The sequence below is a fragment of the Borostomias antarcticus genome (assembly GCF_949987555.1).
Source record: "Borostomias antarcticus genome assembly, chromosome: 12".
NCBI classification, from domain to species: Eukaryota; Metazoa; Chordata; class Actinopteri; order Stomiiformes; family Stomiidae; genus Borostomias; species Borostomias antarcticus.
This window is the reverse complement of record NC_140245.1, coordinates 22,858,276-22,885,775: the sequence shown is the minus strand read 5'-3', so window position 1 is coordinate 22,885,775 and position 27,500 is coordinate 22,858,276. Positions and strand designations below refer to the sequence as shown.

Below are 27,500 nucleotides of genomic sequence, written 5' to 3'. Positions count from 1 at the left end.
GTGTGTGTGTGTGTGTGTGGGTGTGTGTGCGTGTGCGTGCGCGTGCGTGTGTGTGTACAGTATGTATGTTTTCTTTCAGGCCTCCATGTTATGAATTTCTTTAGCTGACCTACTAAAACCTATTCAACAAGCAAACTTTTGTATTCACCTTGTAGGTCAATGTTTATTTGGGGAATTCGCTAAAAGCCGGAGACATTTATAATGAATGATCCAGCCGATGGGCTACAAAAGTGATAAAACGACAAACAGTAAGGTTAAAAGCGAGTCTTGAAATTTTAATGGTGGTTCTGTCCCTTTCAAACAAACTCACCTGAGGTATCCAGACTTATCTAGACTGACCACAGTCTCCTGGTGGCTCTTTTGACGTCTTCTCTGTGTTGTACTGTGAATGATTATCTGACCATTCTAGAAGGAATGGAAGTAATCCATTTGATTTTGATGATTCATTTTCACCCATTAAGGCACAAGAGAGACACCATAAATCTTTTTTTTTAACACACACACACACACACACACCACACACACTGCGATAGTTCTGGAGGTAGAGTAGTCATATGGAAATTGGAAGGTCCTTGATTCGATTCCGGCTCCTCCTGGCGGTGTGTAGAAGTGTCCTTGAGCAAGACACTGAACCCCAAATTACTCATCGGGCGACACCCTAACCCCAACCCCTCCTAGCTTGGATGGGTCAAATGGACACATTCCAACTACACTGCTGTGTGGCCTCTTAGACACTTTACCACTTACACACTGCTTATATCTTTATATTTTTGTGGGATGCCCTAGCCATAACCATAATTGTAACCCAAGCCCTAGCCTCGAACCATAACAATAACCACCCAAAAAATTGAAATTGAGATTGAGCAATATTTAGCCGTCTGTGTTTACATCACACTTGGCCAGCCCTATAATCCTCAGGCCTCTGACCATGAACCTATGGACATGGCCCAGGCTGCCAAATATAAACACTATTAGATGACACTTGTACACTTGAAGCCTAGCTGTATAATGGCGTGTACCAGCGGCTGGTACTTTAGTTGTTCAGTGAGAAATGCTTCTTCTGAACTAGAATCAGAAGTCCAGCCTACTTCCAACAGGAACACCCTATTGTGGTCCTCATCAATCACAATGACATCCAGGGTGAATTTGAGAACATTCGGTCCGCAGAAGTATATGCCCCCCCCCCCCACCCCCAACCCCGGGCAACAGTCTTGTCTTCCGAAGTGACCTATTAATTTCCTAATGGAACTTTACAATACAAAAGTATTATGATTGATGATGTTTGTATAGTTCATAATCATAGCTGGATTCTGATAGCCTCTTAAACAGCTTTGCTGTGGTTGGTTTTCCTATTAAACAGGCGGAAGTCATCCATTTCCTCTCAGCTGTTCGGGTTGGGGGGGGTGTGGTGGGGGGGGTGAGGGGGGGATGTGGTGGGGGGGTGAGGGAGGGTTGGGGGGATGTGGTGGGGGGGTGAGGGAGGGTTGTGGGGATGTGGTGGGGGGGTGAGGGAGGGTTGCGGGGGATGTGTTGGGGGGGTGAGGGAGGGTTGGGGGGATGTGGTGGGGGGATGTTGGGGGGTGAGGGAGGGTTGGGGGGATGTGGTGGTGGGGTGAGGGAGGGTTGGGGGGATGTTGGGGGGTGAGGGAGGGTTGTGGGGATGTGGTGGGGGGGTGAGGGAGGGTTGGGGGGATGTTGGGGGGTGAGGGAGGTTTGGGGGGATGTGGTGGGGGGGTGAGGGAGGGTTGGGGGGATGTTGTGGGGTGAGGGAGGGTTGGGGGGATGTTGTGGGGTGAGGGAGGGTTGGGGGGATGTGGTGGTGGGGTGAGGGAGGGTTGGGGGGATGTGGTGGGGGGGTGAGGGAGGGTTGGGGGGATGTTGGGGGGTGAGGGAGGTTTGGGGGGATGTGTTGGGGGGTGAGGGAGGTTTGGGGGGATGTGGTGGGGGGGTGAGGGAGGGTTGGGGGGATGTTGTGGGGTGAGGGAGGGTTGGGGGGATGTGGTGGTGGGGTGAGGGAGGGTTGGGGGGATGTGGTGGTGGGGTGAGGGAGGGTTGTGGGGATGTGGTGGGGGGGTGAGGGAGGGTTGCGGGGGATGTGTTGGGGGGGGTGAGGGAGGGTTGCGGGGGATGTGTTGGGGGGTGAGGGAGGGTTGGGGGGATGTTGTGGGGTGAGGGAGGGTTGGGGGGATGTGGTGGTGGGGTGAGGGAGGGTTGGGGGGATGTTGGGGGGTGAGGGAGGTTTGGGGGGATGTGGTGGGGGGGTGAGGGAGGGTTGGGGGGATGTTGTGGGGTGAGGGAGGGTTGGGGGGATGTGGTTGGGGGTGAGGGAGGGTTGGGGGGATGTGGTGGGGGGTGAGGGAGGGTTGTGGGGATGTGGTGGGGGGGTGAGGGAGGGTTGCGGGGGATGTGTTGGGGGGGTGAGGGAGGGTTGCGGGGGATGTGTTGGGGGGTGAGGGAGGTTTGGGGGGATGTGGAGGGGTAGAGGGGGGTGTGGTGGGGTGAGGGAGGGTTTCTGGGGTTTATGTGTTTCTTCCTTTAGCCAGCAGGCCATGGGGGGTGCGGTATCACAGTATCTCTGTGTTGGTACAGCCTACTGCTCACACTGCCAAGACAGAAGAGTGACGATTCATGGTCATCTCTGTTTTCGATGTGTTTACCTGTTAGGAAACGCTACAAAGTTCTCATCAATCTCCATTCAGCAGGATTTGCCGGTTGACTTACTTCCGCTACAATGATTCTTTCAGCCCCTGAGGATGCAAACTTCTCTTTAAAGGACGGATGCAAATCACCAGTAATATGGCTAACCAACGTTGAACATTATGTGCAGAATAAAGTCCAGTTGCCTAGATGAAAAGGACCTTGCTGTAGGCCTATGTAGCTGGCTCATTATGATGCTATATGTGAATGGCCAGTATAGTATATGCTTATAACTGATAGAGCACCATATAGAACATGCTCCTTGCATCTCTAAACTGTTCAGCGTAGATAAGCATCAGAGCAGCAATGTCCTTACATTAATCATCAAGATTATCATCTCCCCCTGGCAGATAACATACAGTCTGGTCACACCGGTGCAGCATGGGAATAAATAAGTAGTGTGAACACCGGTAAACGGTGGACTAAGAAATGAAGAGAACGACCTGGTAAAATAATATAGAACTTTAAATCTTTATTGATCCACAGGAGGCGAAATTTGGGCATTTCAGCAGCAGAAAGATAGGACGAAATAGAAGAGGTACAAGATAAAATCAAGAATCAATGGGTCATATAACACAAAATATGAGCATTAAAAACATTAAAAACTATAAATAAAAAACAGCTATAAAAACATATCAATAAAAAGCCTAGCCAGTGTACAGTGGTCAGGCACTGTTGTTATGAAGTCTGATGAGGCAGCTGAAGAAATTAAGGTCTACTGTACCAAAGGAAATGATGGTACTCTTCTACACCTCCATCATTGAGTCCATCCTCACCTCCTCCATCACCATCTGGTACTCCACCGCTACAGCCAAGGACAGGGCCAGACTGCAGCGCATCATCCCATCCACAGAGAAGGTGATCGGCTGCAACCTGCCCTCCCTCCTGGTCCAACCTGCCCTCCCCCCTGGTCCAACCTGCCCTCCCTCATGATCCAACCTGCTCTCTATCCTGGTCCAACCTGCCCTCCCTCATGATCCAACCTTCCCTCCCTCCTGGTCCAACCTGCCCTCCCTCATGATCCAACCTGCCCTCCCTCCTGGTCCAACCTGCCCTCCCTCCTGGTCCAACCTGCCCTCCCTCATGATCCAACCTTCCCTCCCTCCTGGTCCAACCTGCCCTCCCTCATGATCCAACCTGCCCTCCCTCATGATCCAACCTGCCCTCCCTCCTGGTCCAACCTGCCCTCTCTCCTGGTCCAACCTGCCCTCCCTCCTGGTCCAACCTGCCCTCCCTCCTGGTCCAACCTGCCCTCCCTCCTGGTCCAACCTGCCCTCCCTCCTGGTCCAACCTGCCCTCCCTCCTGATCCAACCTGCCCTCTCTCCTGATCCAACCTGCCCTCCCTCCTGGTCCAACCTGCCCTCCCTCCTGGTCCAACCTGCCCTCCCTCATGATCCAACCTGCCCTCCCTCCTAGTCCAACCTGCCCTCCCTCCTAGTCCAACCTGCCCTCCCTCCTGATCCAACCTGCCCTCTCTCCTGGTCCGACCTGCCCTCCCTCCTGGTCCAACCTGCCAGGAAGATTGCGGCCGACCCCTCCCACCCTGACCATAACCTCTTCATGCCCCTCCCCTCAGGCAGGAGACCGCGCCCTTTCACTTGACTTGACTTGAGTAAGTCTAACCTCTAACCCTAACCTGAGTCGAGGGCCTCGGCCTTGTCCGGGGTCTTTTGACCTGTGAGTGGCTGTGTCCGGTATTATCCGGTATTGTTATGGCCTTGTTGCCTACGGGGCTCCGACCAGCGATGATAGAAGCACCGTCCGGTCCACCAGCCCCTCCCAGACCCACTTCACTGACGCTTTTAGACAGATAGAGGAGCAACCAGGCCCACGGGTCCACTTGGCGACACTTGCACCAGCAACTCAGACGACTGGGAAAATGAGTCCCTGACAACATGCTGTAAAACCCTCTGAAAAGGCCCTTCCCTCTGGGAAGACAGGATCTTGGGAACTTCCTGGGAGGACGCAGGGAAGATAGACATGCTCCCGTAAGCGCTCCATGTAAAGTCTTTTTAAATGATTTTCGTAAAATGTTGAAAACAAGCGATAACTGTAGCATATCATGATAGTCCGCCAGTTGAGGTCGCACAAGCAACAACACCCTTCCCCTCGGTAACACAATTAGGACGCCTATGCCCTCTGGTTAGGAGGCCGTTGGACATTGACAAAGGATCTTTCATAAGATTCAGGTGCAGAGAGAAAGAGAGGGGATCTTAGAGGGATGGAGGGGTGGATGAATAGAGGGGTGGGGGGGAGGGAGTGGTGTGTGTGCGTGGTGACGGTGCGTTGGCGCGGGCTCGGCAGGGCAGAGTGCCAAGGCGCTACAGGGTCCCTCGGCTTGATAAGACGTGCTGAGACCTCGCGAACATCAGAGCAGTAGGAGACACATTCTTCTCAAGCAGACAGACTACATGTGGACACTGAAGATGGACCGGAGGACGAATGAGAAGCGAGGCTGCGGTCCCGGGATTCCAGACAGTCTCTGACAGAAACAAATGTTCTTTTAGAAAGATGAGCAGAGTTTTTTCCGAGTGTTCACAGCGTGTCTGAAGCTTTGCCAGTAGTGCGCCGAGGCCTCGCACAAAGAGAGCAGTGATGAGGCCAGACACAGCACGGCATTGTGGGCCGCTGCCGCCTCGGTCGGCCCGCTGTAATCGCCGTCGCCACGGTGACACACGCCATCGGGCAGCCTGACACGAGCGCCCCCAAGATGGAACCTGAACCCTGAGTCTGTCCTCCACCTGTCCTCCACCTCTGACCCTAGCCCCAGAACAACGCTCTTCTGTTCTCCTCCGGTGTAGGACAACACACACACACACACAGGTTGGCACGCTCTCATCTATGCATCACTCACTCACACACACACACACACACACAGGTTGGCACGCTCTCATCTATGCATCACTCACTCTCACACACACACACACACACACAGGTTGGCACTCTCATCTATGCATCACTCACTCACACACACACACACTCACACACACACACACACACACACACACAGGTTGGCACGCTCTCATCTATGCATCACTCACTCTCACACACACACACACACACACACAGGTTGGCACTCTCTCATCTATGCATCACTCACTCACACACACACTCACACACACACACACACACACAGGTTGGCACGCTCTCATCTATGCATCACTCACTCACACACACACACACACACACACACAGGTTGGCACACTCTCATCTATGCATCACTCACTCACACACACACACACACAGGTTGGCACTCTCTCATCTATGCATCACTCACTCACACACACACTCACACACACACACACACACACAGGTTGGCACGCTCTCATCTATGCATCACTCACACACACACACACACACACACACACACAGGTTGGCACTCTCTCATCTATGCATCACTCACTCACACACACACACACACACACACACACAGGTTGGCACGCTCTCATCTATGCATCACTCACTTACACACACACACACACACACACAGGTTGGCACTCTCATCTATGCATCACTCACTCACACACACACACACACACACAGGTTGGCACGCTCTCAACCATGCATCACTCACTCACACATACACACAAAGGTTGGCACGCTCTCAACCATGCATCACTCACACACACACACACACACACACAGGTTGGCACGCTCTCAACCATGCATCACTCACTCACACACACACACACACACAGGTTGGCACGCTCTCAACCATGCATCACTCACACACACACACACACACAGGTTAGCACACTCTCATCCATGCATAATTACACACACGCACACACACACACTAACAAACTGATGAGTATTCTCTGATTAGATTCTCAGTAGGCCTAATTAATGGATGTGTCCATGCAGTATCCTAGCAGATCTAAGGCATTGATCTCCTTCCTCTCATCCTTTACTGTGACTTGAAGATTCTGCTTTCTCCTCACAGCACCCTCACTGGGATCCAGCTCTCTTATCGATTCAACATGGATCCTTGACGGTCTGAATGATCGTGTTGTTGAGCGGTTGAATCAAAGTTGTCAACAGCCGAGGTGGCCCGGATGGGACGGTTTCCTTTCTTCAAGTGAAGTGAGACCCCTGCTGGACGAACAAAGAACTGCGCAACTACTTGGCTTGTGCGTGTGTGTGTTTTTTTTAGCGGCGACCAGCAGCTCTGTAGCTCGCTCTGTCGGTTAGTTGGTTGGTCGGTCGGTCCACAAAAATGTTAAAATGCAACAACAACAACATCAACAAAAGGGGGGAAAAAAAAGAAAAAAGTCACCATTATTTATTCAGGGAACTGAGGAACTGGGAGGTCTCATTTACAGTGGTGGCCTGGTTACACGGCATAGGCCTAGGCTACATCATAAACAATATAAAACAAAATAAAAACAGTATTACATAAAATCACATTAATATCATACATTTTAAAGAATTAAATAGCCCACAATGGCAACATTATTCAAAACATACACAGTCCTCAATCTTCATCATATTCTTTGTTTAAAATGTACAAGTGACTCAAGACATCCAATTTTAAAGACCCCTGAAACCTATTCCATGCTCTAGGAGCAGCATAACTAAAAGCAGTCTTTCCTACCGGGTTCAGTTTGGACTCTAGCGATGCTGCTGTTGGCCACAGCGGCACCACAGCTGTTACTAATCCACTAATTAGACAAGAGAGGAGGAGAATCATCCAGATTGAAAATGTGAGCCCAACTCAACTCGTAACCTACATTAGTCTCTGCTATTGCGAATTCGCGCTTGTTGGCTTGAAACTGTGTGTGTGTGTGTGTGTGTGTGTGTGTGTGTGTGTGCGTGCATCCGTGTTGTAAACCTCTAAACCACCTAATCTGCCCCCTGAAACCCAGGGCAATTATCACCAGTCTCTCTCTCTCATACACACACACACACACACACACACACACACAGATACCTAAACTGATCTGCCTCGTTTCTCCTATGCTAATGAACCAAACCCTGAATACGGTACATGGGCCGATGCTAATGAGCCAGCGGCTATGGATTAAAGTGATGAAAAAACAAGACCTTCATCTGGTAATGAACTTTTAACGGTTCCTGGAGCCAGAACCAACAGACATGGGGACCAAGAGACATGGGGATCAAGAGACATGGGGACCAACAGACATGGGGACCAAGAGACATGGGGACCAAGAGGCATGGGGACCAAGAGACATGGGGACCAAGAGACATGGGGACGCAGCCTTCAGTCTTTATGCCCCCAGCCTCTGGAATAGCCTACCTTCCCAGAAAACCCAAGAATGGCTGAAACTGTGAACTTTTAAACGATAATCGAGTATTTGTGCAGATTTAATTGTACAGTAGCTTATATTTTCATGAAGATTAAATAATAAGAGTGAGATTGTAATAGTGGGAATTCCTGATAATTTATTAACGGAGGTGTCAACATGTGAAAAAGTGAGTTTATGACAGCTAACAGTGCAGCACAGGTTTCAAATTGACAGTCCAAAATGGCGACGGCCCGGCTCAGCAGCTGGGTGTAAAGGCTCTGTGCACCAGCTCCACTACTTCATGAAAGTCACTTGGCATCTTTATTTCCTGTCCTATATGATTGGATTAAGTGATTAATCAGGTGTGCGCTGGGTCTGCCGCACACCTGATTAATCACTTAATCCAATCATAAAGGACAGGAAATAAAGATGCCAAGTGACTTTCAGGAAGTCGTGGAGCTGGTGCACAGAGCATATTGGTCCCATAGCAGAATCAATGGAGTGTCCACTCTTGGCATTCCATACTCTTTGACAGGAGTAATCTGTGGAGGGACTACATTACATTACATTACATTACAGTCATTTAGCAGACGCTTTTATCCAAAGCGACTAACAATAATTGCATTTAACGTAGGAAGAGCCAATGTACTACTACTTGCCAGAACTCACAAGTGCATCTTCTTTCTAAAACAAACAAGTGACTAAGAGCATAATCTAGTGCTGAAGGCAAAGTGCAAGAATCACAATCTAAAGTACAGTGCAATATAATATAATAAGTGCTTAGGTGGGAGGATTGTTGTAGTAATTCTTGAAGAGATGAGTTTTGAGCCTGCGACGAAAGATGGGCAGCGACTCTGCTGTCCTGACATCAGTGGGCAGCTCATTCCACCACTGCGGGGCCAGGACAGAGAAGAGCCGTGACCGTGTCGATCGACCGCAGGAGCCTCGGAGTGACGGGGCAACCAGTCGCCCTGAGGTAGCAGAGCGTAGTGGTCGGGAGGGGATGTAGGGTTTGACCATGGCCTGGAGGTAGGAGGGGGCTGTTCCTTTCATTGAGTCTTTCATTGGACTACTGCCTCTTGTGGTGCCACAGAGAGATGCGGGCCAACATTTACCGGACGGAGGGAGGGAGGGAGGGATAACCGGACAGAGCCATTTCTAGGGTCGTGGCCAGCCCCGCCCAAAAGACAAGATAAACACACACAAACACCGCAGCAGATGGAGCGGGAGGGGGGTTGTCACGGTATGAACACACTTCCATGGACCTAATTCACTGACTCATCTGGGCTTTCTCCTGTAGTTCTGAGAACATACCCGGATCTATTGACTTGGCCGTGATGCCAGTAAGAATGACGTGTGGTATGAGGTAGCCAGCTGATATCACACGTGTGATCGACACTTATATGGTCCGAGGATGGCTGTTCCGGGGAGGCCGCGCCCACTGCTCTATCTGAGGCAGGTGTGGTATGCGGCAGTCTCTTCAGTCCCAGTCACCGGGGAGGAAGCTCACCTGTTTATCCCCAAACAAAACCTGCTCCGTCAGCTCTGGCCACACCCCTTCTGGCTGCCTTGCTTTTTGTCCCCAAAGAAAGTGCAGAGACGATCCCCAGTCAGAAGACAACACCTCTCTCAACCTCTCTGGACATCTGCAGATCGCCTTCTACCTCAGACAGACTCTCTCTCTCTCTCTCTGACCTTTTCCTTCCACCTTTGCCATCCCTCTCTCCGGCGGTCGGCGTCAGCATGAGTGGCCAGCTGTGGACGGACGAGCAGTTCAACTGCCCCGTGTGTCTGGACCTCCCCAACGACCCGGTCACCATCCCCTGTGGACACAGCTACTGCATGGGCTGCATCAAGGACTACTGGAGCAAGGAAGACCCCAAGGGGGGGTACAGCTGCCCACAGTGCCGGCAAGCCTTCAACCCCAAGCCGGCCCTCGCCAGGAACACCATGCTAGCCGAGGCGGTGGAGCAGCTCCGGTCGAAGGGGACCCTCAGCAAAACGTTACGGGAGTCCCTGAGGAGCCTCCATCGCCCCCCGTCTGCTCCGGCCGGGCCCCGGGCCTCACGAACGGCTCAGCTGCCCCCCTCGGCGGTGGCGTGCGACATCTGCAGCGAGCCACGTGCGGCGGTGAAGAGCTGCCTGGTGTGCATGACCTCGTACTGCGATGCCCACCTCAAGCCGCACCGGACCAAGCCGGCGCTGAAGAAGCACGAGCTGATCCCGCCCACGGGCCAGCTGGCCGAGAAGATCTGCGCCCAGCACAAGTACCTGCAGGAGTTCTACTGCCGCCAGTGCCAGAGGTTCATCTGCTGGCTGTGCACCAGCAACGAGCACAAGGGCCACGAGATCACGTCCACCAAGGCCGAGCGCGCGGAGAAACAGGTAAACTGCCGGCGTTATGCCGTTTTCTGTGACCCACCGTATTTTGTGACTTGGCAGAAGGCGCTGTTCCACATTTTCTGGCGGTTAAACGTAGACTACGCAAATCCCGGATCCCAGACAACACTACAGGTTTACACCATTTCCGTAGTCTAACCGTTGTAACACCGGCAAATGTCACAGAAATCTCCGGAACGACACTACCGTACAACTACGCACGATTTGGGAACTAAACACACTCTGCGGTCACATAGTCCTCCCTGCATTCACATTTTACAGTCAGAATGATATCAGATGCAACCGCAATGATATCAGACACCCTATAGCCACAATGATGTGAGATTACTGCTCCTACAGCGGCTACAGGTCGGACCGGCCTTAGAGGGGATCCACTCACACCTAGAAACTCCCGTCATTCAGTCTCTTTTGAGATGACGACCCATTGTTGTGTGTGTGTGTGTGTGTGTGTGTGTATGTTATTTATGAGGCGATAATGCTGCTTTCTATTGTATCACATGTGGGTAGTAGGCTAGCCACTAACCTGACGGCATTCCAGTCTTTTGTGAAAGCTCCACCCTGTGTGTGTGTGTGTGTGTGTGTGTGTGTGTGTGTGTGTGTGTGTGTGTGTGTGTGTGTGTGTGTGTGTGTGTGTAATGCCCTGCTATGTAAAGCTCAGATTGTTTCCTCTCTAGAAAGAGCTGTCAGCTGTGCAGACGGAGAATCACCAGAGACTGAAGGACCGAGAGGCGGAGCTGAAGGAACTGAAGAAGATGGTGGAGACAGTGAAGGTACTGTAAGGCCAAAGGTCATATTGATCTTGACATGTACTTATATATTCGTGTGTGTGTGTGTGTGTGTGTGTGTGTGTAGACGTGTGCTTATATTTGTGTGTGTGTGTGTGTGTGTGTGTGTGTGTGTGTGTGTGTGTGTGCTTATATGTGTGTGTGCGTGTGTGTGTGTGTGTGTGTGTGTGTGTGTGTGTGTGTGTGTGTGTGTGTGTGTGTGTGGTGGACATGTGCTTATATGTGTGTGTGTGTATGTGTGTGTGTGTGTGTGTGTGTGTGTGTGTGTGTGTGTGTGTGTGTGTGTGTGTGTGTGGACATGTGCTTATATGTGTGTTCCTGTGTGTGTGTGTGTGTGTGTGTGTGTGTGTGTGTGTGTGTGTGTGTGTGTGTGTCCAGCGCTCGGCAGGCCGGGTCCACGAGGACATGGAGCTGATCCTGGCGGAGCTGCAGCTCTCTCTGGAGCGTCTGCAGGAGCTGGTGGAGGAGGTGATGGACTCGGCCGGGCAGGAGAAGGTCAGCGAGGCCCAGGAGGTGGTGGACAAGCTGGAGGCCGAGGTCAGCGAGCTGAAGAGGAGGGACACCAACATGAAGGACCTGATCCGATGCGAGGACAACATCTCCTTCCTGGAGGTAGGACTCTTACATCGCCTCGCGACACAGTTCCCAGATAGCAAGCGGATCTAGGCCATATACAGGCCAGATCTGGCCCTTGTGGCTTAGTTCCGGCCCATATATGGCCCAGAATCATTACACATCCGCTTGCTATCTGGGTTGTGTGTGATTGTTTGAGTGCCTGGTGGTTCCTAGAGAGGCCCCTGGAAATAAAGTATCGCCCCCAAAAATGTACCAAAATGCAATGACCGTACAAAATAAACCCTGTTCAACTTCGACTCAGTGCAGTACGCTGTTGCATATCAAGAGAAGAAGTCTGACTCCAGTGTTGATTCCCCCGTAGAGGTTCGAGTCCCTGTCCAGCCCGTTGGAGGTCGGGGAGCTGCCCAGCGTCAGGGTCAACACCGAGGCCACGTACGAGCCGGTGCGCGAGGCCATCCTGGACCTGAGGGAGAGGGTGGAGGACATGTGCAACCAGGAGCTGGACAAGATCAACAAGACAGGTCTGGGAAGAGATACTGTAGCACACACACACACACACACACACACACACAAGGACACAAATGGACACACACACACACAGACACACACAAATAGACACACATACACACACAAAAGGACACACAAATGGACACACACACACACACACAAACAGAGACACACACACATGTGTGCACGTGTGATTTAATTTCAGTGTATTTATAATTATATAATTGCTCTTTATAATTATATCATATCTATTTCCTCAGTGAATGGCACGACTTTGTTCACCTTGGGTGGTGAGTACAACTCCATCTGATACAAATTGAACCCCTCTCTCTCTCTCTCTCTCTCTCTCTCTCTCTCTCTCTCTCTCTCTCTCTCTCCATCTCTCTCTCTCTTTCTTCTGTCTAACCTATAAAAGACTTGAAAACCTTGACTTACCTGTACTCACTGTCCATCTCTCCCCTGATAGCCAATAAGAACGATGGACAGAAGGCGGGAGGGTTCTTGGCATGTAGGTGTCTTACTTCCTGTCCTTGCTCTCATTTGTACAACTGCAGTATGTGAATTAAAACACTCTGTAGTAACAAAAACTGCAAAGATTGTGTATTTAGTACAGCATGTGTAAGATGTCTTCTGTTTACCCAATAGTGTTCTCTGGTCTGGGTACTCGAAACGCAACCACCACCCGCTCTCCAGGTAGGTTTTATTGATCACTTTTATTGATCACTTTTTAAACCATTTTTCATGTGAGGAATTCGTGTGAGCGTTACTGTTGTGTGTTGCAGCTCCGACACCGAGCGCTCCGGCCGGGGTTCGAGGCACAGAGAGACGTGGACTAGGTAGAGTCATGAACCGCCGGGATTGTCTTAGTCACAGATCTCACAGAGATGGGAATGAGCTGATGAAATATCAGGAAGCAGATCCGGAGCATCCTGAGTCTCTCAGCTGATTGCTCTCTTGTTCTCCCAGGTGTGGGTCTACGAGCCCAGGATGTTCGAAGCAGAGATGGACCAAGATGTGAGTAATAATCCTGTTTCACATAAGGACACATATCAAGAAGACACACAGGGGGCGCCGAAATCCCTGGCACCCCTGACTGGCAATGCACAAACAATACATAAAAATATACAGAATATAATTATAGAGAAACTGAATATACTAACATGTATGAAATACTGTACTTTAATAATGTTTCAATGGAATCAACCAAAATCATAACAATTATTTAATTTAATTAAATATTAATTATTAATTAAATCAAATTAATTTCAACAAAATCAAGGTTTCAAAATGATTCAGTACTTAATGTACTCTGGCAAGCAGAACAGCATGGAGTCTTTTCCTGTATGTTTCATGTTTGACAAGGTTAAGGAAGGGATTTGGAGGGATTTTGGACCATTCCTCTGGGCAGAACCTCTCAGGATCCTTCATGTTCTTGGGTTTGCGTTTATGGACCACCCTGTCTGTTCAACTCAGCCCACAGCCCGCTTGATTGGATTGAGGTCTCGCGACTAAGATGGCCGTTGCAGAACATTGCTTTTGTTGTCACAGAACCATTTGTGTGTGGATCTTGAGGTATTCTTTGGGTCATTGTCTTGTTGGAGAGTCCACCTACGGTCAAGTCCCAGCCTTCTGGCGGAGGCAAACAGATTATCAGGCAAAATTGCCTGATACTTGGTGGAATTCATTATACTATCAATCAGTAATTTTGGAGGCCAGTGTATATGAAACACCCAGAAGAGCCGACTGAGGTAGCTTCAGTCTCGCGTATCTTAACTCTCTTCTGCTCTTGATTCAGTCAACAGTGCGAACATTAACCCTCCAAGAACTAGACAGCGGAGAGAGGAGAGAGAGCCAGGTACTGTAACAACACACACACACACACACCCATACACCCATACAACATACATATATACAGTATACACACACACACACACACTCGTACATCACTTGACCAGTTGCACTGGTTTTCCCTGCCTTGTAAACACTTCCTTATCGTCAAATGTAATTTCTTCCTTCCCATCTCCTCTTTGACATCACCTGCTAACACACTTGCAAATGTCTAACATATTACACATACCTCTTTTTCCCATCTCCCCACAGTCCAGGAGCCAGCCCCCAGACCAAGGCCCGGCCCCCCCCCTCGCCAGCCCAGCCCCCCCCCTCGCCAGCCCAGCCCCCCCCTTCGCCAAGCCAGCCTCCCTTCTCGCCAGCCCAGTCCCACCCCTAACTGGCCCAGTCCCACCTATAGACGCAGTTCATCAGAATCTCTCTGGAACAGACCTGAGCCTGCCCAGGTCCACTCCCCTACCCTGACCCCTCCCCCGACCCCAGCGCCAGTCCAAGCTCCTGCCCCAGCTCCTGCCCCAGCTCCTGCCCCAGCTCCTGCCCCAGCTCCTGCCCCAGCTCCTGCCCCAGCCCCTGCTCCTGCTACAAGTAAGAACCGCTTGGAATAAACTCAAAACGTGTCTTAAACATTGAGCGATACTCACAAATTGTAGATAAATCACAGATGAGGACAAGACAATCTTCTTTTTTTTACCATTTGATACCTCAGTCACATGCAGCTGCGTTCAACACCCATGACGTTTTCAGGCCTTTAGAATGTTTTAATAATCGCCCTGACAGTGCTCAGCGGTATATTCAATCGTTTGTGGATCTTCTTGTAGCCATAACCAGGTTTATGAAGGTCTACGACCATCTGTCTCTTTAGAACTGACAGTTCTTTTGTTTTCTTCATGGTGTTGGATGACAAAGGGACCTTCTGTCTTTGTGATGTCACCGCAGGTTTCGGCCGGATGGGGTCGTTGACGAGTCTGTTCCGGTCCCATCGACGTCCGGCCACCCCGGCTCAGCCAGTGGTCAACACCCCCGCCGTCACCTCCCGTGAGTTCTGCCCCTCAACACCCACCCTTGCTGCCTCAACATGTTTGAAATTCAGACTTAACCCATGTTCAGTTGAACGCACTCTAATCTGACTTAGCCGTAGCACTAAACGTTTGAAGTATTGTGTAGATGATTTAGGAACATTGTTTGATGATAGTGTACTATGATTTATATACAGGGGGGTTGGGAGTACTGGCTGAAAAACCACAGGGTAAGAAAACCTTGTTTACAGTCATGTTGAAGCTTCAACTACAGTGTTGACGGTCTACCGCGTTTAACTGTTGTGAACTGTGTTTAACTGTCTTTTCTCATGTAAACAGTTAATCAAGGCCTCTTCCTGGATCCTCCAACCTCAAACTCTTTCCCGAGTGACTCATCGGCTTTCTCTGGATGTAAGTTCTTATTTTATCTCGTCCTGCTCCTCCTCGTTTCCATCTTGGTTCTGAGGCGACATGTCGGTGTAGGTTCTCCCGGTTTGTGATTTGACCTCTGACCTCTATGGCCTCTGCAGTCAGGGAGATCAACCTGGACAGCATCCAGGCCCCAGAGCCCAGGACCAGAGAGGAGTTCCTCCAATGTGAGTTGAAGAGGAACCGTACGTTATCCCTCATGATCGACGCCATCGTCAAAAACCCAGCTCTCTCCTCCATCTGATCCTCTCCCTCTCCCCTCCCCTAGACGCCTGTGAGCTGTTCCTGGACCCCAGCACGGCCCACCGCCGCCTGGCCCTGTCAGAGAACAACACCAAGGCCACCCTCCAGGGGACAGCGCAGCCCCATCCCGACAGCCCCCAGCGCTTCGACGGCTGGAACCAGGTGCTCTGCCTCGCCCCGTTCTCCGCCCAGCGCTGCTACTGGGAGGTGGAGTGGAGGGGGAGGGGCTCGTCCATAGGCGTGGCCTACAGAACCCTGAACCGGAAGGGGGTGGACGCCAGGGCGGGGCTGGGCTACAACGCCCAATCCTGGAGCATGGAGCTGTCGGACGCCTGCTGCTCGGCCATCCACGACAACGAGAAGAGGGACATCCCGCTCACGTACTCGCCGCGCCTTGGCATGTTCCTGGACCTGTCGGCCGGCTCGCTGGCTTTCTACAGCGTGGCGGAGAGCGTGGCGCACCTGCATACCTTCCGCGCCAACTTCACCCAGCCGCTGTACGCCGCCTTCGGGGTGGGCAGCGGGGTCGGGGTGGGGCTGGACTTCGCCCTCGGACAGTTCAGCTCACAATCCGACAGCATCAAAATCTGCCCCATGTGAAAACCACAGAATAGTTTTTTTTTTTTTTCATCGGCTCCTGTACTTTCTATAGGCTACTGGGAGACCACATGTGATGATGTCACGGCTTATTGAAACGGACACTCCATTCTTTGATTTAAATGGTGAAGTTAACTGGTATGAATTTAAGCAATTGACCACGAGAGGCAGTGGGTTACAGGGGATTTTACCACAGCTACGGGGCGTTGTTAGGCCCGACGCGATAGCGGAGGAACCCACTGCCTCGAGTGGTCAATTGCTTTTCTACAACGGTTACTACATTTATATATACACAAAAACACTCAACTAGTAACATTCAATCATTTATTTACCGATCATTCTTATCATTTTAGTATTTACAAAATCTTCCGCGATGGGCTATAGTTCTGAATTAAATGGTTGCCAGGCAACATAGGCTATCTCGCCTATTTGGGTTGGCCTTGTTCACATAAACCATAAGGCATAATTCGGGTGGTTCACGTTTATTTGAATATTTACAGCTATGGTGCAGTTATTAAAACAGTTCTCCAGAGCACTCGTTTTTGCTGTTGGGGTGTGGAAGTGTTGGAGTCGGACTGATGAGTGCGTTTTTGTAATAGGATACGAAAAAGGCGAGGTTGCTGCGAGTGGTTGCTACGCGAAGCATAGCCTACCTCTTGATTTATCAATGGCCTCGTCAATGAGATTGACGGCGCATTAATACTAATTGTTATGCGGTCGCAGCAGTGGGTTACAGAGTATTTTACCACGGCTGCTAGCCAATCAGAATCAAGTATCCAAACTCTCCGTTGTAGAAAGCCCATTTTTATCACCACACGTTTATCCTTGAAAATATAGCTACTGTGTACAAGTGACACTGACCCGAGTGGCAGTGATTCAACAAAAGTATCTTAGAAACAATACTTGGGAATGTTTTCAATAGATATGTTTGTATATTCGTTGTTTTATCTCCTGGAGTGTTATTTGTGGCAAGCTTATATTCATTTTTGGATGATGTTTATGTGTATATTTATGTGTTACTACATACTAGGAATTTGCTTCCGTCAATGGTGCAGAACACTAATAGAGTATTGTGTTGTTAGATGATGGTGGGTTAACACAGTATTGTGTTGTTAGATGATGGTGGGTTAACACAGTATTGTGTTGTTAGATGATGGTGGGTTAACACATTATTGTGTTGTTAGATGATGGTGGGTTAACCCAGTATTGTGTTGTTAGATGATGGTGGGTTAACACAGTATTGTGTTGTTAGATGACGGTGGGTTAACACAGCGGAATGTTTGGTTTATTGTTAGTTGTTGTTATTGTTTCTGTGTCTGAATAATCCTTCCTTGAGGGATGGATCATGTAAATAACCAGAAAATAAAATATTCATTCTTTCATTCCATTATTGGTGAAACTACTGGGATACAATAAATGTAAAATACAACACGTTTACTTTATTTAAAAAAGCACAGAAAGATAATCATGAGTATTTTATAAAGGGTAGGCAAAGAGAAGTGATGGTCATAACAGTATCATCCCAAACCTCATCCGTCACCATGTACAGTGTGTGTATAGACTGCACAGGTGTGTAGTCTACATCACTCCTCCTCATCCTACATCTCCAAAAATCCCCCCCATTATCAAACAGATGCTCTATCTCCCTCGTTAAGTGGGTTAGAGCCGTTATTACATACAAACACACACGAGACAAAAAAGCATTTCATTCCATTAAAAACTGCTGGGAGAATTTTGGTTTGCAGTTGAACTGTTGGAACGGTTTAAAAACCACATTTTGGATTCCCTTTCTGCTAGGATTAACGAGTCATAAAACAGACACAAAAGGCAGCTTCATATATTAAAATCTCTAAATTAAATGCTAAACACCAGTTAAAGTTATAAACTATTATACATTAAGTGAAGCTAACTTAACCTCATTAATATGTCAGTAATATCATAGCTGATGTGGGCGTTACCAGTAAATATCTTGGTTTGTGAGTAAAAAGTGCATTAGATGAGGGGGCGGGGCCAGTTGGACCGACGGCGTAAAAGAGGTGAACAGACGCTTCCGAGAAGATCACACCAGGGGTCAACGTGGGTCAAGTTGGGGTCAAAAGACAAGGTCACTCACATACTGTAACATAAGCCTCTCCATCTGATAGCTGCGCAATCCAAACCTCTGCTATGCTGACCCCTAGTGGCTAATGTGAGTAGCACATATGTCCTTGAGGTAACCCTCTGAACAAAACAAGAACATTAGAACATTAGAACTACGCCTGCATCAGTGGTCCTTCTCCCTGCATGAGAACACAAGACTATACCTGAACATGCTGTCGGCCTGAGATAAAACGTGACTTGACTTTGAGAGGAAAGAATTAAACTTTCCTTTAACAGATTCTGAAAGAGCCTCTGTGGCTAATTGTGCATCCCTCTTCGAAACAACTAAACTTACAAATCACACAAGTGGCTATAATTTAATATACACATGGCTTAACAAAAACAACTAATACAAACAGTGCTGGCTTCCCCTTTAAGGCGTACACCTTCCTTTAACAGACCTGAAGGAAAGGAGAGGACCCATCAGTCAGTCCAAGAACTACAACACCCAACTACTGTAGGCCACAACAGGTTCCACTCCGCCTACTCCCTGGGCCCACGTGCATGCTGGGACCTGTAGGCAAGAAGCAGGTTGATTCAGACATGCCATGCAGACACTCAGGGGTATTGCAGAGTCACCTGACGACGGCAAAGCTGTACGGTAGTAAATCTTAATACTGGAGAGGCGTGGTCTAGGAACGGAGTTTCGGCTGGCCGCTTCCTACAGGGCTAAGGACACACAAACGACTACTCTACTGGTTCATATTAATGCCCGGTCCAAAAACCCTCCTCTGAGCCCCACCCCTCCAAAGCACTCGTGGATCGGACAGGTGTCAGCGAAATGGCAGCGCTTACAACCAGACCACCAGAGGGACAGGCTGGAGTCGATACCCCACGGCTTCCACCCGGAAAACTGCCTCCGATCCCCACAGGGAGATGGGGAACGGGGGTGGGCGGGGCTTAGGGGAACGGGGGTGGGCGGGGCTTAGAGAGTAGATTTGGGACCGATTCAGAAGCCCTCCTAACTTCGCTACAGCAAGCCCTTAGACAGCGAGGCTCTGGACGCTCGATCTCTCTCTCTTCACTCTCTCCCGGTCGCTCTTCCTTAAATACGCACGTTCAAATCCCTTCTCCCTCCTCAATCAGCTTCCTTCAAACCCATCTTTACCTTTCCCAAACCCTAATCAACCTGCTTTATCCTTCCTCCTCTTCCTCCTCCTCCAATCTCTTCGAGTTTCCAGAGCCCCACAGTAGAATCTGCTAGTCTAGACTAGGAGGTCTACAAGCCCCCAGAAAGGACAGACGAGCTAAGGCCTTTTAAAAAAGAAAGTTACAAGTACATTTATACACACACACTGTGGCGTTGAGCAGAACCTCAGTTTAACAACGTTGTGCTTTAAAAACCTAAAAAGGGAGGGACGATTTTCATTTTGTCGCCCTCAACTCTATCGATCTGTCAGTCTAATTGGAGGATGTGGGGCAGGTTGGAGGGGGAGGGGGGGGTAAAATGTTCCGTCAGTGCTGGACTCCCGCCGGCGTCCCTCAGCGTTTGAGCGTAGTGGGCGGGACGTGGGAGAGGGAGGCGGGCCGACGGCGCGGCTCCTTCAGGTCTCCCCAGGGGGGCGGGGGGATGGCGAGGGAGGTGGGCGGCGGCGCCAGCGGCTGGGAGGGGCTGTAGACGGACCCCCCCCGTGCTCCAGTCATGGCCGGGAGGCTCTGGTTCCGCCTCAGCCCGTCCAATAGGCTGCCTCCGCCCGCCGCCACGAAGGTGGCTGAGTCCTGGCGTGGCGTCGGGCCCTCTGGGTCCCGCCCCCGGAGCACCTTGGCCAATCCCAGCCGGCGCAGCCTCTCCACCAGGTTGACGTTAGCTCCGGGCGCGGGGGCGTGGCCGAGGGAGGGGGGCGTGTCCGGGGCGGGGCTGGGGAGGTCGGGCCGAGGGGCGCGGCCCAGGTTCAGCCCGTACACATCCTGGAGGAACAGCTCCGCCGGCCGCGACGCCAGGAAGTTGTCCACGGCGACGGGGCGGGGTTCAAAGGGCACGGGGGAGTGGGAGGGGGAGTTGGGAGGGGTGCCGGGGAGCGGGCGCCGGGGGAGGGGTTTGTGCAGGGCTTTGTGGGCGGCGGCGGCGCCATCTGTGGAGATCTGGGCGGAGATGCCCTTCTCCAGCAGCAGCTTGGCCAGGCCACCAGGAGGCGGCGCCGGGCGGAGTGGGGGGAAGGAGTCGCCCAGACTCAGCCTGCACGGGGTCACCGGGGTGCTGGGGCAGGACCGCAGGGAGCTGGGGGGGGGCCCCAACACTGAGGCCTGACCGTGGGAGCTGGGGGGGGGAGAGAGAGAGGGAGGGGAGAGGGAGAGGGAGAGGGAGAGGGAGAGGGAGAGGGAGAGGGAGAGGGAGAGGGAGAGGGAGAGGGAGAGGGAGAGGGAGAGGGAGAGAGAGAGAGAGAGAGAGAGGGGGGGGGGGCAGAGGGGGGGGGGGGAGGAGGGAGAGAGAGAGAGAGAGAGAGAGAGGGGGGGGGGGAGGGAGAGAGAGGGGGGGGGGGAGAGAGAGAGAGAGAGAGAGAGAGGGGGGGGGGGAGGGAGAGAGAGGGGGGGGGGAGAGAGAGAGAGAGAGAGGGGGGGGGAGAGAGAGGGGGGGTGGAGAGAAAGAGGGGAGGGGGAGAGAGAGAGAGAGAGAGAGAGAGAGGGGTGGGTGTTAACATGGCCGGGCTGTGAAACGCACGCTACTTACCAGAGGCTAAAGGAAACCCAGCCAATCGGAGGCCGGCGAGAGCGCGTACCTGGCGGTGACCTGCGTGATGTCACTGGGGTGGAGGATGCGGCAGGTGGTGAAGGTGTAGGTGGAGAACGTGGAGCTCTGGCATTTCCCCGGGTTCTGAACTGGAGACGCACACACACACACACACACACGCACACACACGCACGCACACACACGCACGCACACGCACGCACACGCAAGCACACGCACGCACACACACAAGCACACACACCTCTGCTTAGCTCAAACACACACAGTCAATCTAGAAACATCAATCGTCAAGTCTTCAGAGAGAAGCCCACCTGATGTTGTTGTTGTTGTGGTGGTGGTGGTGCTAATCTGACTCTGTGATTGGACAGGCGCAAAGGTCATTACAGGAATGGCCTGAGCTGATAGGGGGGCGGAGATCCTGATGAGGTCACCGGGGGCGGAGGTCACCGGGGGGAGCGCGGAGGGGGAGGGGCGGGCTGGCGGGGGAGGGGGAGTGGTCAGGGGAGAGACGGAGGGAAGAGACAGCGGAGGCTTGCTCTCCCTCTTCTCCTCCGGCGTCGACGAACACTGCACCTCGAAGGTGATCCCTCCCTCCTCCTCCTCCACCTCCTCCTCCTCCCCCCTCCTGCTCCTCTCCAGGGGCCCCCTCCGTCGCCTCTGCTGCCCCTCCTCCTCGTCCTCCTCCAGGTCGGTCAGCCGGTACACGGCGTCCTGGGGGAGGGGCCGGAAGCCCTTGGTGACCACGCCCGGGTGCGGGTCCAGGATGGTGCCCAGGTGGGGCTTGGCCAGCTGCTGCCAGTGGTGTAGGGTCAGCGAGCCTGGGGGTCGGCACAGGGCAGAGGTCAGGGGTCAGTCGGCGAGTTACGTCACGAACAACGGCAGGTGTGACAGTGAAGTTTTATTTTTATTACCATATCAGAACAGGAAGCATCGCCGGCCCTCGATAAGGTTCAACGCACACAACTACCACAGACGTCAAAGGGCACCAATCACAAGAGTTCAGTCGTTATCCTCACCCTCCATTGGCTTAACGATCTGCAGCTTCTCCGGCAGGAAGGTCTTGAAGCAGCCGGAGAACTCGGACAGGCTGGAGAAGGACGAGAACACGCTGCCCGTGGGAGAGGTCCAGCCGCTTCCCTCGGCGTCCGGCGGCCCCGCCCCCAGCTTCCTGTCACGCTCGGCCTGGAAGAACTGGCGCTCGCACAGGAAGTTCTGCCTGCGCAGGGAGAGGCGGTGCACAGCGGCGAGCAGGTCGTTTCCTCCCGGGGCGCCGGGCTGGCCGAGCCGCACCTCCTCTCTGGACGGCGACACGGACGAAAAAAACACGCTTAAAATGGCCGCCGCTTCCTCTACAGCCCGCGATCAAACGGGAACCCGTCGTCGTGGCGCCCCGGCGGTCGACCTACCTGTTGCCGTCTTGTGATTGGCCGGAGCGGAAGGGCTGGGCGGTCATCACCAGGCTGCTGCGGCTATGGGCGGAGCCAGGGATGGGGGGCGTGGCCACGCCCGACGCTCGCTCCACCGCCTCGTTGACGGAGCGCACGGTCTTGAACACGCGCTTCTGGGAAACCCTGCCGGAGGGGTGGAGAGAGGTGCATTGTGGGAATGGAAGGCGTAGAGGAGAGAGGGCGTGATTAAGAGTCAGGGGTGTGTGTGTGTGTGTGTGGGTTTGGGGTGAGAGGGGGTCGAAGGTCACGGGCTGACCTCTGGTCCTGGAAGGTCATCTCCTCCTCCACACTCAGCTCTCTCCTCATGGTGCCCTCGATCTCTGCCGCCAGAGAGTCCTGAAACACACACACACACACGCACATGCACACGCACACACTTGAGCAAGCTGACACACACACACGTTGACTCTCAACAAGCAAATGCATATTACATACAAACAGTAAGAGACCAGTGTGTGTGTGTGTGTGCGCTCACCATGGGCAGCAGGCCGTAGGGCAGGTGTGTGTGTGTGTGTGTGTGTTCACCATGGGCAGCAGGCCGTAGGGCAGGTGTGTGTGTGTTCACCATGGGGAGCAGGCCGTAGGGCAGGTGTGTGTGTGTGCTCACCATGGGGAGCAGGCCGTAGGGCAGGTGTGTGTGTGTGTGTGTGTGTTCACCATGGGCAGCAGGCCGTAGGGCAGGTGTGTGTGTGTGTGTGTGTGTTCACCATGGGGAGCAGGCCGTAGGGCAGGTGTGTGTGTGTGCTCACCATAGGGAGCAGGCCGTAGGGCAGGTGTGTGTGTGTGCTCACCATGGGCAGCAGGCCGTAGGGCAGGTGTGTGTGTGTGTGTGTGTGTTCACCATGGGCAGCAGGCCGTAGGGCAGGTGTGTGTGTGTGTGTGTGTGTTCACCATGGGCAGCAGGCCGTAGGGCAGGTGTGTGTGTGTTCACCATGGGGAGCAGGCCGTAGGGCAGGTGTGTGTGTGTGTGTGTGTGTGTGCTCACCATGGGCAGCAGGCCGTAGTGTCTATGCAGGCCTGTAGAGGGCGTGTTCTTGCTGCGCAGCTCTTTGATCTCCTCCTGGGACTCGTGCAGCATCCCTACACACTCCGCGTTCCTGTCTGCCAGCTCGTTCAGCTACACACACACACACACACACACACGCACACACACACACACACACACACGAGGCTATAAGGCTCTGCTCTAGTGTGTGTAGCGCTGGGGTGTGTAGCTCTAGTGTGTGTAGCGCTAGTGTGTGTAGCGCTAGTGTGTGTAGCGCTGGGGTGTGTAGCGCTGGGGTGTGTAGCGCTGGTGGGGGGTGTGTAGCGCTGGGGTGTGTAGCGCTGGTGGGGTGTGTGTAGCGCTGGTGTGTGTAGCGCTGGGGTGTGTAGCGCTGGTGTGTGTGTAGCGCTGGTGTGTGTAGCGCTAGTGTGTGTAGCGCTGGGGTGTGTAGCGCTGGGGTGTGTAGCGCTGGGGTGTGTAGCGCTGGTGGGGTGTGTGTAGCGCTGGGGTGTGTAGCGCTGGGGTGTGTAGCGCTGGGGTGTGTGTAGCGCTGGTGTGTGTAGCTCTGGGGTGTGTAGCACTGGTGTGTGTGTAGCGTTGGGGTGTGTAGCGCTGGGGTGTGTGTAGCGTTGGGGTGTGTGTAGCGTTGGGGTGTGTAGCGCTGGGGTGTGTGTAGCGCTGGGGTGTGTGTAGCGCTGGAGTGTGTGTAGCGCTGGGGTGTGTAGCGCTAGAGTGTGTCGCGCTGGGGTGTGTAGCGCTGGGGTGTGTAGCGCTGGGGTGTGTAGCGCTGGGGTGTGTAGCGCTGGGGTGTGTGTAGCGCTGGGGTGTGTAGCGCTGGGGTGTGTAGCGCTGGGGTGTGTAGCGCTAGTGTGTGTAGCGCTGGGGTGTGTAGCGCTGGTGTGTGTAGCGCTGGGGTGTGTAGCGCTGGGGTGTGTAGCTCTGGGGTGTGTAGCGCTGGTGTGTGTGTAGCTAGTGTGTGTAGCGCTGGGGTGTGTAGCGCTAGTGTGTGTGTAGCGCTGGGGTGTGTAGCGCTGGTGTGTGTGTAGCGCTGGTGTGTGTAGCGCTGGGGTGTGTAGCGCTGGGGTGTGTAGCGCTGGGGTGTGTAGCGCTGGGGTGTGTAGCGCTGGGGTGTGTGTAGCTTTAGTGTGTGTAGCACTGGTGGGGTGTGTGTAGCGCTAGTGTGTGTAGCGCTGGGGTGTGTGTAGCGCTGGGGTGTGTAGCGCTGGTGGGGTGTGTGTAGCGCTGGGGTGTGTAGCGCTGGGGTGTGTAGCGCTGGTGGGTTGTGTGTAGCGCTGGGGTGTGTAGCGCTGGGGTGTGTGTAGCGCTGGGGTGTGTAGCGCTGGTGTGTGTGTAGCGCTGGGGTGTGTAGCTCTGGGGTGTGTGTAGCGCTGGGGTGTGTAGCTGCTCGATTATGGCAAAAATCATAATCACGATTATTTTGATTGATATTGAGATAACGATTATTTAACACGATTATTCATTGAATTTTTTTTATTTATCAGAAGTTAACATTTTCTTAAATCAAATTATTGACTTTGATAACAATTAATTTATTAAATGTTGACAGTGGCTTTTCTTTTTAACAATGTTCTTTGGATTAGATACATTTCTCCATTGGGAGACAAATAGTGAACCTTGACCTTGATAAATAAATTAATAAAAGTGCCAAAACTGATAAATAAAGAAGCTTCAAAGCACCGCCACCACCACAGAAGAAGACTACCTCGGAAAAATAATTTCACTAGGACAGAACGCGTCTAAATAAGTTATTTAATGGTAGCGCCGAGGCTTCAAAACCCAGCATTTGTTAAAATAGACCCTTTTGCTTAGGTAAGTGAAGTTTCATGTTTATCTGACATTTGTAAATATGAGCTCCTTTCCTAAATAGGCCGACACCGATTTATTTTGACGGCGAAGTGAATGGAGCGGGAAAGGACTGTTGTCTGGCATGAGCGAGCGGAATGCGACAACGGGACTGAGAAGGGCTACTTTGAGGGGCAGCTACGACTGCGTAGCAAATTTTACACACCGTGTCAACTTGGTCCAAATCTGTCTCCGCGAACCAGATTGTGACGTGGTTTTAGCTCTCTTGTCCACCTCTCTTTCTCCTGCCATAATTCTTGTCGTGTTTTGTTCGAGAGGAGAATGCGTGCGCCTCGCTTGACAACTCGTCTCGCTTTGAACTAAAGTGTTTGTTTTGGGGCTTTGGGGGGTGGGGGAGGGGTCAAGCACAGTATAGCTCTGCAGTGTAGGGTGCACTTGATTTGTGCAAAATCGTGTAGCGCTGGTGTGTGTAGCGCTGGGTGTGTAGCGCTGGGGTGTGTAATGGTAAATGGTAAATGGACTGCACTTATATAGCGCTTTTCCACCTTAGCGGCACTCAAAGCGCTTTACAATGGCCTCTCATTCACCCATTCACACACCAATGGCCGTAGCTGCCATGCAAGGTGTAGCGCTGGTGTGTAGTGTGTGTGGCGCTGGGGTGGTACTCACCTCTGCTCTAGTGTGTGTAGCTCTGGTCTAGTGTGTGTAGCGCTGGTGTGTAGTGTGTGTAGCGCTGGTGTGTAGTGTGTGTAGCGCTGGTGTGTAGTGTGTGTGGCGCTGGGGTGGTACTCACCTCTGCTCTAGTGTGTGTAGCTCTGGTCTAGTGTGTGTAGTGTGTGTAGCGCTGGGGTGTAGTGTGTGTAGCGCTGGGGTGTGTAGTGCTGGTGTGTGTAGCGCTGGGCAGTGTAGTGCTGGTGTGTGTAGCGCTAGTGTGTGTAGCGCTAGTGTGTGTAGTGTGTGTGGCGCTGGTGTGTGTAGTGTGTGTGGCGCTGGTGTGTGTAGTGTGTGTAGCGCTGGGGTGTGTAGTGCTGGTGTGTGTAGTGTGTGTAGCGCTGGGGAGTGTAGTGCTGGTGTGTGTAGCACTAGTGTGTGTAGTGCTGGTGTGTGTAGTGTGTGTAGTGCTGGTGTGTGTAGTGTGTGTAGCGCTGGGGAGTGTAGTGCTGGTGTGTGTAGCACTAGTGTGTGTAGCGCTAGTGTGTGTAGTGTGTGTGGCCCTGGTGTGTGTAGCGCTGGGGTGGTACTCACCTCTGCGGTGAGCTGTCTCTGGGCATTTTTGGAGGCCTGCAGGTGAATCCTCAGTTCCTCTTTCTCCAGGGCCAACTGAGACACACACACACACACACACACACACACACACACACAAAGTATGACTCACTACTGCACGTTTATCATATTTCAATTACCCCTCTCACTTTCTCTCTTTCCCTTCTTTCTCTCTCTCTCCATCCCTCTCTCTCTCTCCATCCATCTCTCTCTCTCTTCCTCTCCATCCACCCCCCTCTCTCTCCCTCCCTCTCTCTCCATCCATCCCTCTCTCTCTCTCTCTCTCCATCCACCCCCCTCTCTCTCTCTCCCTCCCTCTCTCCATCCATCCCTCTCTCTCTCTCTCTCCATCCACCCCCCTCTCTCTCCCTCCCTCTCTCCATCCATCCCTCTCTCTCTCTCTCTCCATCCACCCCCCTCCTCTCCCTTCCTCTCTCTCTCTCCCTCCCTCTCGCTTTCTGGATCGCTCTCTCTCCATCCACCCCCCCCCCCTCTCTATCTCTCCCTCCCCCCCTCACTCTCTCCCTCCCCCCCTCACTCTCTCCCTCCCTCTCTCTCTCCCTCTCTCTCTCTCTCTCCCTCCCTCTCTCTCTCCCTCCCTCTCTCTCTCTCCTCACCTCTTTGACTCGGTGCTGCAGGTCTACCATCTGAGAGAGCAGCTGGGCGATCTCTCCCTGGTGTCTCACCAGCTCCTCGTTCTTCTGGGACAGCTCGTCAGACAGGGTCACCATCTGACTGTTGGACTCGCCTGGACACACACACACACGCACACACAGTCAGGACACACAGTGTCTCTCACACCAACGTTAA

The 27,500-nt window shown here is 52.5% G+C and overlaps 2 protein-coding genes across 2 annotated transcripts in view; one reads left to right on the top strand and one right to left on the bottom strand.

Annotated features, from left to right (window-relative positions):
- Positions 1 to 9,687: 9,687 nt before the first annotated feature.
- Positions 9,688 to 16,348, top strand: trim25l (tripartite motif containing 25, like; the record flags this gene model as incomplete). Its single annotated transcript, XM_084446507.1, has 11 exons — positions 9,688 to 10,329; positions 11,019 to 11,114; positions 11,508 to 11,741; positions 12,067 to 12,226; positions 12,473 to 12,502; positions 12,995 to 13,020; positions 13,179 to 13,226; positions 14,544 to 14,645; positions 15,065 to 15,095; positions 15,607 to 15,672; positions 15,774 to 16,348. The coding sequence occupies 11 exons, from the start codon at positions 9,688 to 9,690 to the stop codon at positions 16,346 to 16,348; spliced, it is 2,010 nt and encodes a 669-aa protein (XP_084302633.1).
- A 1,455-nt stretch (positions 16,349 to 17,803) lies between these two features.
- Positions 17,804 to 27,500, bottom strand: part of trak2 (trafficking protein, kinesin binding 2) — a gene marked incomplete at its 5' end in the record, with an annotated part of 15,794 nt that continues 6,097 nt past the window's right edge. The window contains 9 exons of the mRNA XM_084446506.1: positions 17,804 to 20,741; positions 21,202 to 21,301; positions 21,482 to 21,988; positions 22,187 to 22,467; positions 22,577 to 22,741; positions 22,875 to 22,954; positions 23,604 to 23,735; positions 26,673 to 26,747; positions 27,308 to 27,438. Coding sequence (XP_084302632.1) covers positions 19,967 to 20,741; positions 21,202 to 21,301; positions 21,482 to 21,988; positions 22,187 to 22,467; positions 22,577 to 22,741; positions 22,875 to 22,954; positions 23,604 to 23,735; positions 26,673 to 26,747; positions 27,308 to 27,438 — 2,246 coding nt within the window. The 3' untranslated portion in view covers positions 17,804 to 19,966. The remainder of the gene's footprint in view (positions 20,742 to 21,201; positions 21,302 to 21,481; positions 21,989 to 22,186; positions 22,468 to 22,576; positions 22,742 to 22,874; positions 22,955 to 23,603; positions 23,736 to 26,672; positions 26,748 to 27,307; positions 27,439 to 27,500) is intronic.